Raw genomic sequence first — 19965 nt, forward strand, 5'->3', positions numbered from 1 at the left:
TGCATTGAGGTGAGGTCCTTGGATCAATTATTTCTTCTGCATTTTACCGTATAACTAAGAATGGTGAATGTTATAAACAATAATACAAGAATGATCAACAGATGGGGATTTGCCTGGTTTTTCTAAGATCCATCATCTGGTGGTCGGGTGGGGTGGTTCGGATCTGTATCATTTCAGGGGGAAAAAGGAGGGGCGAGCATTGAGAGTTTTACTTAAGAAATGCTACTTTCTGCTGGTATAGTGCCATACTATTTGTGTAACATCAAACCTTACTCCAAATCATGAGGGTATGTTTCAGTTTGAATTGGCAATTCCTGCAAAACCATTCCAGGGGAGATATAAAACATTAGTCATGAGTCGGTGAAACAGTGTACATAAAATTATGAACATCAATTCATATTTCAACACATGGATTAAGAAATTGTTGACTTTGATGCCAATTTATCAAGAAAGTGCGCTACAGATTCTGGTACCAATTCTTTGAAACTGCCAAAAGCATCACATCTTAAGGCCTTTAGTGCGTACCTATGTATTGGTTGGTTCAAATCATGCAAATCCAAGGTGCATGGTTGCATGATCGAGCGGGCAACTACAAGCTTAGTGTACGCTTCATGTATCTGAGGGCAGATCGCAACATGGCTCTAGCCTTTCCATCAGGAGTACATCCAGACAAAATCATCTCTTCATACACAGCCGGAACCTGGAACTCAAATAATGCACTTTCTAGTTAATAGTTATATACAAAAAGACGTTTAAGTAGGCTCAAATGTAATGAATAGTCAGAGATCATATTTGCCAAATAAGCAAAATATATGCATAAAATAACATGACCAAATTATGAAAAACAAGCTGGAGGGTCATGTTCTTCTACCTTGTCAAATTTGTCAACACGAATCAAAGCTTTCATAAGTGTTGTATATGTGACAACATCAGGCTTCACATCCTGCAGTTGTACGACCAAATGAGTTCGGGTGATGAATGGAAAAGCTTTATTCTTGATTTGAGAACGGAAAAATGCAGAAGTTATTGAAATACACTACACTTACATTTTCCTTCATGTATTGCAAGATTGAAAAGGCTTCCATGTCTCTCCTATCTTCGCCAAATGCATTGATCAATGAATTAAGAGCCAAGAGACTGGGCCTTAATCCATCTGATATCATAACTCTATATGCATTTACTGCCTGCTCTGACAAACCCTGCCAAATGATAAAGTGGAAGAACACTAAATGCATATTCAAGAACAATTTGAAATGTATATTCGGATGCATAAACTTATGACTATAACCATGATTAGAGAGGCAAATCTGGTGATCGGCCAATTACAGATGAGCCCATTCATACAAAAATATTACTCAGAACTATTGGCTCCAAATCGTATGGTAAACTTGTTTCTGCTCCCAATAACTATAGCCAATAACAAAACAGAAAAAAATATAGGCAACCTTTAAAAATATCACAAAAGTAAAAAATATGTAGCTCACGTGCCAAGTTAATTGAGAAAGAGGATACAATGCAACTTTCGCTAAATGTAAAGATTACTGCTATTTAATTACATATTCAATCTGTTTATCAAGACGTGAAGCACAAATGGAAACCAAAAGAAACATCTTACAATATTCCAGTACAATTGTGCATCATCAATTTTCTCAACTTCGCATTGAGTCTGATGATTGGCAGTATCATGTTTTTTTTAGAAAAGAAAAATGAATTGATAAAATGAAATAGGGCGATTAGCAGTATCATGTTGTCAAGCAATGATATTATGTATGATATTATTTTGTTCCAAAATTTTCCATCCATTTGTAATACATATCAGCAATAGAGAAAAAAGTATGAATAAATAACATAATACATGGCAATATATTCCAACAGCAAATATCTTTTTATTTGAATTAGAACATATAATTATCAATTTTTCAGAGAATAAAATTTATAACAAACGATTTGCGAGATGAAATGTGGGAAGGATGACATACTCTTTGAGCAAAGGCATTGATTAAGGCATTATACATTGTCGCGGAGGGTTTCAACCCAGCAGACTTCATGGCCTCCAAGCAGTCAATTGCATCGTTAAACCTCCCTGAATGTCCATATATATCAACAAGTGTAGTGTATGTTACCACATTGGGAAGTAACCCCTGACTCTGCATCTTTCCTAACAAGATTTTCACCTCGTCCCACTTTTCCTGCTCGCCCAATGAGTTGATCATAATATTGTATGTTGTGGGGCAAGGTAAATAACCACGCTCCTGCATTTCCTCGAACAATTCTGCAGCCCTGTCGTGGTATCCGTGCTTACGATGACAATCTATAAGTGTGTTCCAAGTAACAACATCTGGTTCAATCCCCTCAGAGAGCATCCGGTCATATGTTTCCATCGCATGATCAAGGCAATTGAACTTCCCGAAAGTATCAATCATGACGTTGTAAAAATGCCTATCGGGTTTGACATTACTGTTCTTCATTTCCCTCAAAACTTCAAATGTTTTCTGCCATTCGCCACGGTCTCGATAACTAGCTAAAATCCTACTAAAAATAAAGGTATTTGGCTGTACATTTCTAGCTTCCATTTGTTTCAACAGATGCCTAGCACTTTCCCATCTGCCCACATTTGCATAAGCATCAACGAGAAGACCATATGTGTGCTCGTCCGGTGATAATCCACTCTTTTCCATCTCTGAAACAATAGATTCTGCTTCTTTAAGAGAACCCTTTCTAGCATAACCTTTAAGAAGTGCATTGAAAGCCTTAATTCTTGGTTTCAATCCACCTTCTTTCATTTCCTCAAATATAGCCTCGGCTTCCTCTGTCCGTCCATGATTTCCCAATGCAGAAATAACCGCAACGAACGTAGAAGTTTTGGGGTTTAAACCACTCGCCTGTACCATGGACAAGAAATACAGAGCTCGGTTGGGATCTCCAGCTTTCGCAAAGCCCAATATGATATCATTAAGGAGCAGCCCATCGAGCTCAATTTTATCAGACTCAATCTCTTCGTAAAGCTTTTGCAAGATTGGGATATCAATCTTATTCGTGCGGGTAAGCGACTGAATTATCAAACTATAGTTGACAAAATCAGATTGGAAACCATCCTGTCGCATCCTAGACATCAAATTTAGAGCCTTCTCCAAATCATTATTGCGAGCACAAGCACCAATGAGAGCATTATACGTTAAGGGCGTTAGGGTTTGCTTCTGGGAGAGAATAAAAGCTTCATAGAGCTTCTCAGAGCGGCCAAGTGCATGAATGAGAATCGAGTAAAGCAATTCATAAGAGAAACACAAATTATGCTTCTGAAGCCACGAAACCACCGCATAACCTAGCCCAATCGAAGAGGAAGAAGAGCAAAGAGACTTAAGCAGAGAGTGCCAGAGAGGCGCCGGGACGGCCCTGTAGGCCTCAGCAAGCTGAAACTCGGTGGGGTCGAGGGAGGTCGGAGAAGCTGTATCAGAGTCAGAACCAGAGTTCAAAGTAAAGTCAAATTCCACTTCCGAATCGGTATCGGAATCGGACTTGGGATAGGCCGAAGACCGGGAAAGGAAGTCGAGGAGAGGAGTGAAGTCGTATCGGCGACTCTGAAGGGAAACTGGGTCGTCTTCGAAAACGTCGAACTCGAGGTTGTCGGATGAAGTGTAACAAGTGACAACGGAGGAGGAGGTGGCTGCAGCGGCGGCGGAGATGAAGGAAAATGAGAGATGGGTTGTTGTAATATGGGGGTTGTGGTGGTGGAGGAAGACGGCGGGAGAAGATAAATGAGTTGCAGGAAAGCGAGTGGAGAGTGGCAATGGTGAAAGAAGAAGCATGTTATCGGATAATTGAATTTGGTTAATCGGAAAATTTGCAATGGCAACGGCGCCTTCTCAAGGCAGTGGAAATGAAGGCTCGATTACTCCTGCCGCCGGCAAAGTAAGTCTGGGAACGGATTGATAATACATGGCATAGAGTTTATTATCTTAAACGTCGTCGTTACGTAACATATGATATACATATCCTCGTAGATTGCAATATTTATTTCCACACTCATAGATATTTTTTATAAAAATATAATGATTTTTAAATTCTTGGTCTAATGGGTAGACTTGCAACCAATTTAATAATATTTTTAATTAGTGTGCTATTTTATTTTTGTTTGTTGAAATCTAGATAGATAATCAAATTATGTAATTTAAATGGTTGTTGCATAGCAACGATAGAATTTGGTTTTACCCTCGTGTTCTTTTGTATAAAAAAAATGTGTTTATAGTAAAAACTCAGTCGTTATAGTCAACGGACCAGTGAAAAACTATTTTGTTTTAATTGAAAGTGTTTAGTCATTTCCCACAATACTGAAAAAATTGAATATTTCTATTATTCGATCTCAAAACATGGTTGTAAATAGTTTTGCTTTATGGAGGATGTCTATAATATGTTCTCGTTTATGGTCAACTACTATTTCTTTAATGGTTTGTTTATCTTATTGATAAGGATAAATCAACTTTTGTCTCCGTGATAATTTTATACTTTTTAATATTTTTGATCAATTGATTTATTCATCTTATAAACTTTAGTTTATATCATTGAATGAAAGAAGAAAATGCCAATATGGGTAAGAAGTAATAAGAAATAATAATTGGGCATGGAGATACAAACAATGATCTAAAATATTTTAGTAGATTATGATCGAATATTTAGAGAGCTTTTAAAACAATAAGTTATTACTTTAATTTTAAGTTAGATAATCATTATTCTTTAAGAAATCAATCAAAACAAGCCTTCGAGAGAGAAACATTAAGATACTAGAGAGGAGGCAGCTAAATTCATCATTCAATAACCTTTCTTCTACCTGATTATGATCTGAATTCTGAAATATCGTAAACGTGCGAACACCAGCTCTCCTGCAATAATTTTCATTTCGGCCTTCTCTAATGGCGATGATGATAATTTAGACCATTTTAGGTCTCCACTTTCCCCAGCTCAACTCTTTCAGTACACCCAACTTATATATATATATATATATATATATATATATATATATATATATATATATATATATTCTACTTTAATCAATCTGTTCTTTACACTTTTCAACAACGGAGCTATACCATGTCTTCGTTGACTCTTAAACCCTCCTTTCCCACCACTAAATTCTCTTTTCCCCCATCATCTTCTTCTTCTTCCTTTGCTTTTCCTCGCTTCTCTTTAATTTCCTTCCCTTTGAAGCCCCGAAATGGTGTCTCGTTCCGACTCCGCGCTTACGACTCTTCCAAGAGCGACAATTCCGATGCCTCCTCTGCTGATTCCAAGCCTCCCAACGGTACTTTGGTATTTCCTTCTCCCTCTCTGCTTCTTTGCTTCTTTCATCTTGCGTATGGATTGTATAGTTAACGGGTATGCTGTCAAAATGTCAACTGAAACTTCATAAGTTTGAAGTATTCTAGTAACGTAGGCTTCTGGGTGTACTTTATTTAGTGGGAATAGTCTGAGTCAATGTTTCTCATAATGAATCTTGTTTGTCCAAAATATTGGAGCTGATGGATGTGAGCTTACGTTCTTACGTATGATATCACGGGCAAACATTGAAAATGTGGATGCTTTATTCAATTTCATCGTAGAGCTTTTACAAGATACTAGATATTAAGTGATGTGATACTGTCTATAAATTGTTGATAATGGATTCTTTTAAAAAAAAATAATTTAGATGTTTTTTTCTTGTCATCTTGATGAACCCGATGGCTGTTTTATTATAATTAGTTCCTTTTGGAGCTGATTATCACCGTAGTTGGTTGTCAGTGGTAGTCGGCAGTAGAGTCATTGGATACATTGGATGCGGGAGAGATAGAGGGAAAGAAGTAATTACTCAATAAATGTGCAAACTTCAATAGTAAACGCTATTAAAGTTGGCGAAGTTCAGTTGGGTTAAAAAACCAACTCAAGTGAAATCTAGTCAATGCTCCCAAACACTCCTTTTATGTTTTTTATATTTGAATTTCTACGATTGTTTGAAATCTTTTATGGAATTGGCAGCCAAAAAGTCGGAGAGACATCCTGCTGGAATATGTTAAAAATGTCCAGCCAGAATTCATGGAATTGTTTGTTCAGAGGGCACCACAACAGGTGGATTTTCAATTGGAATTAATACCAATTTCTTTGAAATAGGGTTCAGCTTACTTTCATTTTCAACTCCATAACTTTCTCTGGTAATTTTATACCTCTCCGGTTCCTTTTTAGGTTGTCGAAGCAATGCGCCAAACAGTCACAAATATGATTGGAACTCTACCTCCTCAGTTTTTTGCAGTTACTGTCACCACAGTACGTATATACTAGTTGTGTAATTCTTACATTCGAAGTCACCTAAATGGCCAAATATTTGTTGTACAATTAATATTTGGTAAGTACAGGCTGCATAACCTTTAAATAAAATTTCTATACAACTATGTTGAAGTTCTAATATTTGGTTCAGGTTGCTGAAAATCTTGCACAGCTCATGTATAGTGTAATGATGACTGGATACATGTTTAAAAATGCTCAAAATCGCTTGGAACTGCAGCAAAGTTTAGAGCAGGTTGCTCTCCCAGAACCAAAGGATGCAAAGGTAGCTTGAATAGTTTATATAGTTTTTTGAAAGGATTTTACTTCTAAATATTGTCACTCTGGAGTTGACCTTTCCCATTAGTTTGCTCCCCCACAAGAAGTAATTCACATCTAAAATACTGTCAATCTTTTAATGTGCATCTTCTGTTGACACTAAAAAGTTATGTATGCATTAATCCCGTGATTGTTCAGGATGATTCAAATTATGCAGCTGGTACGCAAAAGAATGTCACAGGTGAAGTTATCAGGTGGAATAATGTATCTGGTCTGGAGAGAATTGATGCCAAAAGGTACATAGAATTACTTGAAGCAGAGATCGAGGAACTGAATCGTCAAGTAGGTAGAAAATCTGCAAATGGGCAAAATGAACTCTTGGAATATCTCAAAACACTTGAACCCCAAAATCTAAAGGTAAGAAAAACTTCTCTTCATTTGTTTATTAGCCTTTTGCCTTTGTTGGCCTTCTTGACTGCCAATTACATTGTTGATTACTTATCTGGTATGTGAGTCTCCTGAACTTGCAACCTCACCTAGTCATCTGTTACAAAAGTGATTGTCTATGATGGGAAAAAGTGATTCTCTTTTATTCCTGAAACAGGAAATACTTCCCATTAACATATCGAAAAGTCCTTGTTATAACAAAGGTGATGATACTGACACTTTTGCTCCAAGATATAAGTGATATGGTTGTCAAACCAAATGCACTTTTAATTGATAGAAGATATCTTGTAATTTAAATGCTATTCCTTGACCCACAGCTTTTAGGATGAACTATTATCCGTGAGGTTTAGAAGTAAAGAAGCCATTAGCAAATAATCTTGGTAGTGAGTATTCTTTTTTTTTTTTTTTTTACCTCTTTTGGAAACAAGGAAATTTTTTTGTTGAAATAATGGAAGAGACTAATGCTCTATAGATACAAGGCTGCAAAGAAATAAAAGAACTAAAAGCAGGAATACAAAAGGCATAAATAATCACTCAAATAAATATAAATCCTCTACGAAGAACCAAAAAGAAAATAATTCAAACAAAACACCAAAGTAAAGGCCAAGAATGATAAGCTCTGAGCAAACAAGACCGAAGGAGGGGAGACCCAAGAGAAGCTGAAGAGCAAAGATGTTGGAAAACGGAGATACGCGACCGTGCTAAACACCAAATCACCAAGACAAACTTTGAACATCAAAATAAAATTGATGAAGTTCTTCAAGACAACACTAAAATAACAACCCCGAAGCCTCTATTTTTATAGACTACTGAAACACAATTAGATCTTAATTTATGGTGATTGAGGCAATTTCTTTTGTCTGTACAAATCTCAATCTGGAATGAAATTTCAAAGGAATTGAAGGATACTTAACGACTGATATTAATTTGGTTTTGAATATTCTCAAGATGGAGTTGCACAAGATCTTATTCTCTTTTTTTTTCTTTTTTCTTTTTTCTTTTTTTGATTTCAGTATAATTTATATTTCATTCTCTGGTTCCTTCAAGGAAAAAGAAAATCATTTGATACTGCATGCATACGAGTTCTCTTCTATCTAGAATCATGTTATAAAGCATGGCTTACTCATCTGGATCCTGCCTCTTTTTTCAGTGTAGTGAACTATGCAACCATGTTATATTGATTAAGCCCCTTTCAAGTTAGTTGCTTCCTTAATTTTATTATTCTGAATCTAAATAAGCACTAATGGTTCATTGAATTAGTTCTTTGACCCTTGCTGATATTATGCAATCTCTAGCACGGTCTCAACCTTTGATTACCACAAATGTAGGAGTTGACAAGTAGCGCTGGTGAGGATGCTGTAGTTGCAATGAATACATTCATAAAGCGCCTATTAGTGGTTTCAGATCCAGGTCAAATGAAGGTCTGTGTCCGGAAAAATGTTCTCTATCCTTTTTTATAACTGTCATTGCCCTGGGTCGATGATCAATTTAACTAGTTCAGTTGAGAACTAAACCAAGTTTAACTGATTTACTTCATAATGAAGCAGAGCATTACGAAGTTGTATCTGAACTTTCTCCATATGTTATGCACCTTTGTATTACAGACAAGTGTAACGGAGACAACAGCACCGGAGCTGGCAAAGCTTCTGTATTGGCTAATGGTGGTCGGGTACAGCATTCGCAACATTGAAGTTCGATTCGACATGGAAAGAATTCTGGGGAGTTCACCCAAGCTGGCAGAATTACCTCCTGGAGAAACTGTGTAAGCCAGCAAGCTAGGTAGAGGGAATTAAGCACTAGAAGGCCTGAAATTTGAGTTTTTGGTAGGCCTTCAGCTGGACGCTATTGTTAAGTTCATAAGACAACTAAACTATATGTTCATTGTTTGGAAGGTGGAAACATCTTCATTGCCACCCATTATCTAACTGTTACGACCCTTTTGTAAACCTAAAAGAATGAAGTTTCTTGGACTGTTGTAAGTTTCGGCAACTTGAGATTCAGCACACATTAACTATATAAAAAATTTTCCTCTCACGTTTTATTTATTTCCTTATTTTTATTCTCTGGTTGAACAATTGCAAGGTAAATGGCAAAAATTGGATTTCTTTTTATGAGTTTCAAACCTGTGACTAAAAGGGATTGGAACTTGAGGCATGGATTTAACAATGAGCTAACTACAAGTATTGGTATTACATTGGTTTGCCGATGTTTTGTATCTATTGTTGAGCCTGACTTTGGTGTCTAATTTGCTAGGAATAGATCTCAATGTCATGTAGTTTTTAGCTCTCTTTGGGAGCATTTGGTAGAAATCTGTGGTGAAGGTGAAGGAAATTACAAAGTGAACTGTTCATCTCCGCCATTGAAAGCCTTTAACCTTTGGTTCCTTTATAGGTTCTACCATATCATCAAAATTGAAAACAAAAAACAAAAAGCAGCATACGAGAAACAGCATATTAAATGAGCTATTCTAAAATTGTTTATCTAAATTGGAAAGGCTGCTGTAATCTGGTCAAACCAACACTCTACAGTCAACTAAATTTGATTGTAACATTTAATTATTGAACTTTTAAGTTATAACTTAATGAGTTTTTTTTATTTGAGTTTGGCCAGTTTATGTTAAAAGCTTCTTTACCTCTTGTGTCCGTCTATAAAATAACATGTAAACTCTCCATAGATTGTTTAAATATATATTAATATTAATATCATCCATTAACAGTCCTTTACTAAACAAATGTCATATAGAGTTGAATTTAAATCTTGTTTCCAACCAACTAAAAGGTAAGTACTTTTAATTATTTTGCATTTTTAGACTCAAACCATGTTTTCTAAAGGTATGTTTATTAAAAATATATATATACACCATATCGATGGTATAATTGTTATTACTAGTTCACTTTACGGGTGGTTCTTCTCATTTATCTTTATTATTATGATAGTTATAATTTATCCATTCTTAAATCTAACCATAGACATCTTAAATAGTGATTAGTATCTTGAGCAATTGATTTATGTTTGGATCGAAAACAATTTTGTTTTTAGATAATTTAGTACCTTATGAGTTATTACATAGCCATTAATTTTATTTTTTAAAAAAAGTCTAATAACCCACCCATAAACTTTTAAAAGATACACTTAGGTCTTTTCTTAATTAAAAATTACTAAAGTAATAATAGAGACTAATTCCAGAATAGGTTGAAAATGGAGAAATTGTAAAAAATAATAAATTTGACAAAATATTTACGAAATAACACAAAATTTGAAATTCTATCAATGACATTGATAGATACTAATAGATCTCTATTAGTTTTTATCAGTACTAAGGTAGATACTTATAGAAGTCTACCATTGATAGTTTCTATCGAGTATCTAGGATATGGATTGGAGTGAGGTGAACTGGGCTATAATAACTCACTAATTTTCGAAGTAAGTTTAATTTTAGTTGAAGATTAGAATTAGAATTTCAAATAATCATCATTACTATTCTTCAATCGCAAGTGAGTATTTGTTTCAAGGGTTGGAAAGTTCGTTAGCCAACTTTCGTACACTACTTTTGGTGATCATTTTCGGTTAATCTCTGACCACCACTTTAGTAACTTCACCCGAAAACTTCCGACAACAAATTCTGACAGCCGCTGCCAACCAACCTCTTGTTGCCACCAATCAACTTGAAAATTTTTAATAAAAATACTTGAAAATTGTCAAATACATTCATATTTTTATTTTAAGAAGTATTTGTCGGAAGGGTTTAAATATTGAATTTTTTAAAAACTTTCTTTTATAAGTCATTCCAAATAAAAGTGAAATTCGATGGTACACCTAACTAAAATTCAAATTTTCTATTTTTTATTCCTCAAATATATTTTGATAAAAAAATATATTAACATATTATGATTAGAAAAGAAAACTGTCATCTTTCTTGTATTAGTTAAAATGACAAAAGTCTTTGGGATTTTATTTCAAAATCTAGCAAGAATAAAAAATCAATAAGTTAAAAAATTAACTAAAAAAGTGTAGGATAATTATGAGTTGTATGTTTTATTTTAGAACCAATTTTGTACCTCCAAACAAGGGTGCTTTACGAAAGGAAAGACATGAATTCATACATTTTTTAATGTATTTTCAAAAATGACAAAAAAATATATAATCTTTTATATAAATTAAAACACAGTTAATGTTATATAAATTAGTGGAACATATATTTTTTAATTGTGTTTCCAAAAAGTCATATTTCATGTACATAATTATGGTAAAGAATAATAATACAAAAAAAAAAGATTATACAAGATTAAATGCATTGAATACGACTATTATAATACAAACTAAAATAATCAACATCTTAGATACAGACTATAATAATCCATACTTCAAATATAAACCATAATAATTCAAAGATTTTTATAATCTACGTATTATAATATCCTATTCTAAAATTTTATTATATTTTGTAAATATTTTGACTCATTTTACTATATTTTTCAAGATATAAATTGATTTCAAACATTTTGAGAGTCACCGGGCCAAATTGAAATAGACTAGTCTTAGAGACTAAAATGGTTCTTAACTTATCCCTTCCAAATCTTCTTCAAATGAATCAGCCAATTTAGAAGAAGCTACACCAAGGATAGGTCCAAAAAGAATTTCCAAGATCAGAAGTGCAATGAAGTAAAATATCTGCTTCTAAAGAAGGAAAAACTATTCGTGGGTTTCAAAACATGATTTGGTTTTACAGATTGTACAACAATGTCGAATTTACCTCGGAGTTCAAATACCTTCGTATTATCTTGTCACACCCTTGTTTAGACCAAGTATGGGTTCCCCCTATGCCTGTAACTCTCCGAAAAATAATTATCTGATGTATTTCAATTGCTAACCAAATTTCACTGTAGCTCCATTGTATTGTGAAGACAACGAGTTAAGAAAGGCTGCATCCTCCAATAAGCCCCAGCGATAGGAGCATTTGGAATTGGCAATAGGTGTGAATGGTCGATCCAATGACAAAAGCTTTGAGTCAAATAGTTATGGCATGTCATGCAAATGGAACTCAAGAAATTGATAACATTAAAGAATGAATAAACGTAGTTCTTCACGATAATAAACTGAAATCACATATTTCCAAAATAAATGGATTTGGAAAAAAAAAATCCTAAACAACTAAACCAGAAATGAGGGCCTAGAAATCACCAACTCTTCATTCTGAAGGAGGCAATTCTTGTGGTGGTTCCTCGGTTGGAGCAGGGGGAGTTGATCCAAAGTCGAGATTTGGGTAGACACCGGGTGGCCTCTCTCGAGCTTCTATTGACAGCAACTGACTGGAGTCGCCAACTACATCTGCCCATCCGTAGTGAGGTTCAGCCCTTCAATGAAAGTGCAAGCTTGTTAACATGTCATTGATCCTTAAGTTTGTAGATAAGTTGCACTTGGCCATGAGAAAACTTACTCATAATATGTTTCTTCATCCACCACAATATCCCAACTTTCCCCTGTCGTACTCTTCCCATATTTGTGCACTTTACTGCGTACAGAATAATGGTAATATTATTAGCTAGTAACACGGCTATAATGTAAGCAAAGCAAGAAGCTTCTAAAGCAGATTGCTCATATAGCAAAGCCTCGTTGATTTTGACTTTGTTTTTTCATTTCAAATTTTAAAAATTATGCTCACAAATTATACTTCTACCCATAGTTTTCTTTTCTTATTACCTACTTCTTTAAAATGTATTAGAAAATGTCAAATTTTGAAAACTAAAAAGGTTATTTTGGGCCCATTTGATATCCGTTGTTAGTTTCTAAGTTTATTATATACATTTTAGGAGTGTTGTCAAAATTAAAGTTAAATTTTGAAAGCTAAAAAAAGTACTTTCCAAAAATATTGTTTTTGTTTTTGGAAACCATAGAACTCAAATGCTTATATTTGAAATATGAAATCTGAGTAAGAAGTTGAGAGAAAAGAAATACAATTTTTAAAAATCAAATGGTTTCCATATGGGACATTAAAACTTGATTTTTCTTTGGAAATTTGGAATGCATGAAAGATTAAACTTACCAAAATATTGTGAGAAAACAGGGCCTATGATTTTGTGTGTTTGGAATCATTTTTCTTCTCAACCTTCTAAAACTGTTTTCACTTGTTATAAAACCCAATCCCAAAAGCATTTCTAAACACATACTAATCTAAGATATGCAGAGGGGTAACGCAGAGGTAATTTATCCACATAAAAGCGACTCAACAGTGCCTGATACGATCGAAATGGTGATAATGTTCAGCATGTTAATTGCAAAATCTATAATGCCATTAGTTAGCTTGAACCTTACCCATTTCCGAAGTGTTCTTCGCCCCACGTTCTTGACCAACCTTGTACATGTGACGGGAAGGCAGTTAGTTCCACTTCTCTCATAACCAACAGAAAATCCAAAACACAACACAAGATTTAGCACAAATATTGCTTCCAAAGAAGGATTAAGTCATAGTAGCCAACAAAAGGGACCAAGGTGGTTGGCTGCACCACATGTTTAATTGATTGAAATCATATAAATATAACAATCATTTACCAACAATACAAACTCAAGCTTTCGAAACCCAATCATGAATCCCCAATAAAGCAAACTCAAAGTTGCATAAACTAAAGTTTTTGACGCTCAATCACAAATCTAAAACTAAACAACATAAGCTACATAAACTTAGCTTCTCTAACACATTTCTAAAACAATCTGAATATAGGATTGAACTTTTGAACTCTAAGCTTCTTAAATATGACCCAAATATCCTCTTCTAAATGTCTCAAACATATATAAAATTGAATAAATCATAAAAGAATTGCACAAATTAAACTACCACCCAATCAACAGCATGCCTTTACTTGAAATCAAACACTATGCGAGTCTCAATGGTTCCTAGGTGGTGGGCACTAAATAAAGCTAAACCAATCATAGATTAAGAAGAACAAAATTTATGAAAACCATTAGATTAAGTTATAAAAGAATCCCAATCTATTTATTTTGCTGGTCGCTTAAGCCAATCGACTGAGTTGTGATATAGATATTTGATTTCATATGATAAATAAATTTTCTCTTAAAAAAAAAATATTTTTAAGAGAACAGAGACACGTTGCAATTTAGAAATACATAATTATTGTACTAATGTTCTTAAAAAAATGTTATTGTACCAATGTACTAAAACTAAGAAAGATTAAGAGGTGCAAGCAATGTTACTTATAGAAGTAATATGGAAATGAAGAGAGTAGGGTTCTCTCAAAATGAATATCAAGATGAAAAACACTGAGACTTGCATATTTACTTAAAACTTATATTGAATCGTAATATGAAGAGATTTAAACGTTTTAGTTTTAGTAAAACAAAAGGTTCATGTTAAATAGTGTAACAAAGAAATCAATAGCAACCAACCCACAAAGAAATGATTTTCGATACATTCACTTGAACATCAATTAAACAATTTTTTTCCATTACAAATTTGATGGAACTACCAGATTTAGATGAATCTAATATGACGCTAGATTAACTTACGTTCACCACTAGGAGATACATGCCATGTCTCCCCTTGTCGAGAACCAATTCCAGAAAAGAACTTCTCTTCCCATTTGTCTCCCCATTTTGTACCTAGTTCAGTTTCAGCCCACTTATCCGTCCTGAGAAGTAAGCACAAAAAGAGATCTGCTATTAACAACCTACAACTATTTGAAGAAGCTTTAACCATTCAAAATTTGAAACAGAACAAAGAAAGTAGCTTAGGTATTTCGTTTAACAGCATAAGAATGGAGTTGATTCTAACATCTTTAGTTATTATCAATATCTGAAAGCTTTTCGGTGACACAACATATATCCGACTGATATAAACAAAGCATATAGTATAAGATTACCCAGATATCTCACATCAATGAGATACGTACTGTATTATCCATAAATGATGCAAGCAAGGAATATGTTGCAAACAATGTGAAAACAAGGAGTAGAGGAAAACCATTTAAGAACAGATCCTCTTCCGTCATAATGCTCCCCCCACTTCTCCCACCATGACTGTTCATTCAATCTACCGTATTTATGTGCTCCTTTCTCAGTCCATCCTTTGGCATCGTATTTCTCCCACCTGTATCACTTGAACAAATTACAACTTTTCTGTACTACAAACCTAATTCCCATAACTTAAACTGCATTGAATATGATCTCACCATTTCTCATGCCATCCAGCATTTTCAGTGCCAGATTTTGCTTGTTTCTGTGCACTCCTCTCAATCCTTGCAAGATTACTGCACCATCAAAATTGCAGAGTATTTATTTTACTTGGTAAAAGAAGTGATCTCCTGTAAGTCATTGAGCAAGGGTATTATAATAGTAGAAAAACCTCCATTCATCTTGATGAAGAACTTCTTGCCATGTTTCCCACCATGAATCACCTTCGACATTTTTACCTGATTTTTCCACTCCTATCAGGGGATGAAAGGTTCAGTCAGGCCAAGCAAGATAGAATTCAGTGAGTAAGAGCAAGATAGGAGGTGCTAAAGAGACAACAAATGATATCGATAGGCTTAGAAGCACAGATATGACACAACTACACACCATATTTCAAAAGATCCAAGACTTGGACATGGTAAGGATAATTTTATTAAAATAAACATTTTTAAAATATATGATTTTTATACCAAAGGAAATTTTTAAGTTGAGGAGTTTATGTATTGATATGCTTCAAAAACTACTTTGATGTATTTTGCTCTCAAAATTATTTTTTTCATACATGTGTCTGTTTAGTATATTTAACAGGTGTTTGAAGATGTCTAACAAATATTGAACCTATTGTCACTATGTTTAACCAGTGCACTAACAAGGGTCAAAGAAGTGTCTAACATGTGTCGAACATGGACTACTAGCCAGGCTAAATTGTTTGTGCTTCATAGAGATTTGTACTAGGAAATTTCACTTAAGTTAAAAAGCAAAGGAAAAGGCAATTTGTGATTCTAAAATCAATACAACCACAGAGAAACGAATAATAATCAATTTTCGCATGTTTAACTTTAAAAGGTACATCAACCATCAGTTCTTGACAGTCAAGTCAATATCCACAGTGATCTCATTGCTTCGACCTTTACAGAATCTAGCTCTTTGGAGAGAGTAGAAGAGAATCTGGGGATAAGGGTAGCTACATTCTCTTCTGCTCTCTCCAAAGAGCTAGATTGCGTAATTGTCTGAGCAATAAGATCACTATACAGAAAATTTCTGTATCCTTCCACTCTCTCCAAAGAGCTAGATTCTGTAAATACCCAAGCAAAAAGAGAAAAAGATGCAAAGTACCTAGCTCTTTGTATCCAGTCCAGTCACTTTTCTCCCACCACTGTCAATGAGATCAATAAATCCATTAAATGCAGTCACCTGGGATGATACTTCATAGAGTTATAAAAACAATGTCAAAGTGGCAACAATTTTTTATGATGCTTGATTTATAGCGCAGTTTTTATATTACATAAAATTCATTAAGATGTTAATTGCTAACTCTGCACTAACCAGAAAATGGATGAATTTTCCCTGTTCAGAGGTAACTATTGTTTTATTATAAACTAAAAAACCTAGTGGAGACTTATCTGTATTGAAAATAACATAAAATTCAAATCTTATCCAGAGAGTTATATTTATGACCAATGTCCCATCCCAAGTTGAATTGATTGAGACCATTTAATAGTTGCTCACCAAATTTTTCTTTAGTGGGGAAACTACAATTCTATGTGAACTAGTGTAGCATCATTATGGAACTAGGAAGATGCCCAAATGTGTGTGTGTTTGCGTTTGTACTAATCTTAAAACTCAATCGGATAAGAAAGATGAGAATTAACACACGCATACACGTTCCACAGTGAAAATTCAATTCAACTGTAGTCGTGAGAGTGGAAAAAACTATTCAAGTGAGAATAGGAACTCTAACTTGCTTACACAAAAATATTTGCACAGGGGTGACAATCATGAGTTTCTTTTTGCCATGTAGATTGGCCAAGGCCACAACCATGGATTGTCACAGAGTTTCCCTATTAAGAGAGTTAATTTACAACATGCTTAAGTATGCTTCACTCTGGATCAACAACAAAGCCAATTACACAAAAAAATACTAAATTAATACCGTTTCTTTCCATTCTGAGTAACCGTCATGCGATTGACCACCCATTCTAGTCCATCTACATCTGTATCCATTCTCACCAAGGTCCTCCCCACTTTCCCGATACCAAGTACTTCCATCTTCATTCGTACCAGACTCACTAACATTTTCATTTAACAGGTTGATCCCCCAGTCCTTCTCATTTGCAATACCAGTGTCTACAGCGGAGGTAGGTATATTTTATCAGTAGTACTCAGTAAGATCCATTATTCAAACATTAAAAACAGAAAATTTTATATAATGCCTACACAAATATTCTTTTAGACTACCTGGGCTTGCTAAGAGAATCCCATAAAGCAATTTGAATTACCTCTTTTTGGCGGAGTATCACGTGACTGTGGACCAGAGCCCCTTGGAGTGCATCGAGGATAAAACTTTTCAGGTTTGGAAACAAACCGAGATCTGCAGAGAAACAAGAAGATCAAACAACCCCGTGAGTGGATACACATTCCAAAGCAATATATAACTTGCGTAAATATTGATCATTAAATCAAACTATAATCCCCATGTTCCAACCATACAGTGTAAACGTCATTCATCGTATGCATAGCTAGAATAAGAAAGAAGTAGTCACTCGATACCAGTGAATGCCAGCGAAAAGGAGTTAAAATTCTCCACCTAATTCATCCAATTGCATCGCACAAAAAAAGGGTAGAAGAAAGCAACAAAAATTGATTAAAAAAAGTAGTGTTTTCCAGTTCAAATACAAAACTTCAACTTACTGAGGAGAGGCAAAGGGCATTGCGGGAGTGGCTTGAACACGGAGTCTACGAGGGGGTTTCTTGGGATCGAAACGCCAATCTTCTTGCTTCTCGACACTCTTCCCAGACCCAGTAGCTCTGCGTATCGGAACCATAGAATCAGAAGAACAGCAACTAATAGGAGTAAACCCAAGTCGATTAATCCCAAACAAAATCCTCCTCCATCTCCGCCGCCGCAGCTCCGGGCCCCCATGGGAAGGCAAACGAAAAGACTCGAGTCTGCAAGAGGCAGCCATTGCTTACAAAAATTCCATGGGGAAACACAGACGTAAGAGAGGAAATGTGCGTAGAAGGGAGGAAAGGCAAAGGCGAATCAAGAGTGGATAGTGAATTCAAAGAAGGAATAAGGGAAAATGGGAGTGGAAGTTCAGAAGAAGATAGAAGTAAGAAAGAATGTGATGAGGAGAGAAAGAGGCATTGGAAGAATGAGAGAAATTGGGGTTAGAAGTTTGAAGGGCGGGGGGGGTGGGGGCGGAGTTATGAGATCGGTGGTGGTGGCTCGGCGAAGAGAAGGAAATTTGGAGATTTAATCAAACACGTGAGCATGGGGGAGAAGGGGTCCCGCTAGTCCACTCGACAATCCACGTGGCACAAAATGAGCCGTCACTTCTCTTTCTTTCTGCACACTAATCTTCTTCTCCCATCCGCAAACTTGTAATCATTAATATCATTTTTATTTTAGGAGTAAATATAGTTCTTAGCGTGGGATCGTAAAATATATCTAATTTTATTCAAGTATTTACCACATACTAAAATTTTAGACTTTTTATTTATGATAGATATTAATATGATTCTATAAGTTTACATTTGATAGAAGTATATTGGTGTCGATCCAAAATTTTGTCATATATGTAGTAAATATTTTAGTTTTTTATTATATTTAAAAAAGTCGTTTCTTAGTATTTAAAAAAAACAAAAGGATGTATCTATGAGTCTATCTTGTTTTTGTCTTCATTTGTACAAGTGTGTAGTCATATAATGTATTTTTTTTTTCCTTTTGTGGTAATTAAAGGGATATATAGCAACGGGTACAGCATAGCAACACCCAAGTTTAACAATAATATTTTTGGAGTAGATTTTAATGTTTGAATCTTCTTGTAATACGAATATATGGATAAGTTTTGAAAATGTTTACGAAGAATTGCATGAACCCATTGAATGGAAGGCCTAAACCACTAGGAACAGTAAACGAAACTAATTGAATTGAAGAACTTGACAAATCATCTAAGAAGGGTGCAAGATAGCACCCTCTGTCTGAAGGTTACGACATCTCCAACAAAATAGACTAAATTATTAATCTTTTTTCTCGAAGATTGACCATAATAGAATGATAAATCTAGTCAAGTTTTGTATACTCCACTAAAAAACATCATTTAAGCATTAGAGCATATCTCTCGCTATAGAGACAATCAAATAAATTGTCTGGAAACTCAATCTCACCATTGCGTAGACAAGCAATCACTAAGGATATTTGTAGCCAAAGACAATATGATCCTGTGTCCACAATCAATCTCATATAACAAGCCAAGATTTGAAAAAAAAAGTGTCATATAACAAGCCAAGATTTGAAAAAAGTGTCTAAATATTACCCCAAACCATTGGAAACAGACCAATGCACCACAAGGTGTTAGATTACTGCACATTGACAACCAAAAAACTTCACCCTAACAAGGAATAAGGCGTCACACAATCTCCTTTTGATCTATTTATTTATTCAATTATATTAGATTGTAAATGGTTAAATTACAAGTTTAGTCCACAAAGTTTAATAGGATTACACAAGTTTTACTTCAACTATAAATATTTTTTAAAAGTTTTGTAATTTAAAACAATTTTTCATTGAAGTTATTATTTAATACATAACTCTCATACTCTCATACGAGGCTAAATATAAAATTTTAACACATCACAGAGAACTAATTGAATAAGCAACAAAACCCCCGAGGAGCGAATTTATCAATTAAAAAGTTTGTAACAACTGATGTCTCATCGAATGATTTGTCCAATTTTCTCAAATAATGTGAGGCTGCAAGTAAG

General features: G+C 34.6%; 3 protein-coding genes across 10 annotated transcripts; 1 reads left to right on the forward strand and 2 right to left on the reverse strand.

The window, feature by feature from the left end:
- Positions 1-18: 18 nt before the first annotated feature.
- LOC103502629 (pentatricopeptide repeat-containing protein At5g42310, chloroplastic) lies at positions 19-4051 on the reverse strand. The gene is made up of 5 exons (XM_008466636.3): positions 1980-4051; positions 1047-1199; positions 872-943; positions 526-700; positions 19-314 (listed from the first exon to the last, which is right to left on the reverse strand). Exons 1-4 carry the CDS (start codon positions 3804-3806, stop codon positions 590-592), a joined length of 2163 nt encoding a protein of 720 aa, XP_008464858.1. The 5' UTR covers positions 3807-4051; the 3' UTR covers positions 19-314; positions 526-589.
- A 633-nt stretch (positions 4052-4684) lies between these two features.
- On the forward strand, positions 4685-9059 carry LOC103502630 (uncharacterized). 7 transcript variants are annotated; one of them, XR_007819437.1, is made up of 9 exons: positions 4685-5304; positions 6007-6096; positions 6211-6291; positions 6443-6574; positions 6766-6984; positions 7172-7217; positions 7332-7397; positions 8165-8210; positions 8343-8439. XR_007819437.1 is itself a non-coding variant. In XM_051082071.1 (8 exons), exons 1-7 carry the CDS (start codon positions 5086-5088, stop codon positions 8167-8169), a joined length of 792 nt encoding a protein of 263 aa, XP_050938028.1. In that variant the 5' UTR covers positions 4685-5085; the 3' UTR covers positions 8170-8210; positions 8343-8439. The 7 variants fall into 7 exon arrangements, 4 of the variants coding, with proteins under 4 accessions (XP_050938028.1, XP_050938026.1, XP_008464860.1 ...); XR_007819438.1 differs by lacking the exons at positions 7332-7397; positions 8165-8210 and adding an exon at positions 8619-8675 and having other exon boundaries at positions 8343-8435; XR_007819439.1 differs by lacking the exons at positions 7172-7217; positions 7332-7397 and adding an exon at positions 8619-8675 and having other exon boundaries at positions 8343-8435.
- Positions 9060-12049: 2990 nt separating this feature from the next.
- On the reverse strand, positions 12050-18429 carry LOC103502631 (uncharacterized). Of its 2 annotated transcripts, none has more exons than XM_008466644.3 (11): positions 17890-18429; positions 17478-17569; positions 17132-17325; positions 16315-16354; positions 15371-15452; positions 15198-15275; positions 14990-15115; positions 14536-14657; positions 13327-13366; positions 12452-12526; positions 12050-12368 (listed from the first exon to the last, which is right to left on the reverse strand). In XM_008466644.3, exons 1-11 carry the CDS (start codon positions 18162-18164, stop codon positions 12203-12205), a joined length of 1290 nt encoding a protein of 429 aa, XP_008464866.1. In that variant the 5' UTR covers positions 18165-18429; the 3' UTR covers positions 12050-12202. The 2 variants fall into 2 exon arrangements, with proteins under 2 accessions (XP_008464866.1, XP_008464865.1); XM_008466643.3 differs by having other exon boundaries at positions 13327-13399; positions 17890-18416.
- Positions 18430-19965: the final 1536 nt, after the last annotated feature.

The sequence above is a fragment of the Cucumis melo genome, chromosome 3 (genome assembly GCF_025177605.1).
Source record: "Cucumis melo cultivar AY chromosome 3, USDA_Cmelo_AY_1.0, whole genome shotgun sequence".
Taxonomy (NCBI): Eukaryota; Viridiplantae; Streptophyta; class Magnoliopsida; order Cucurbitales; family Cucurbitaceae; genus Cucumis; species Cucumis melo.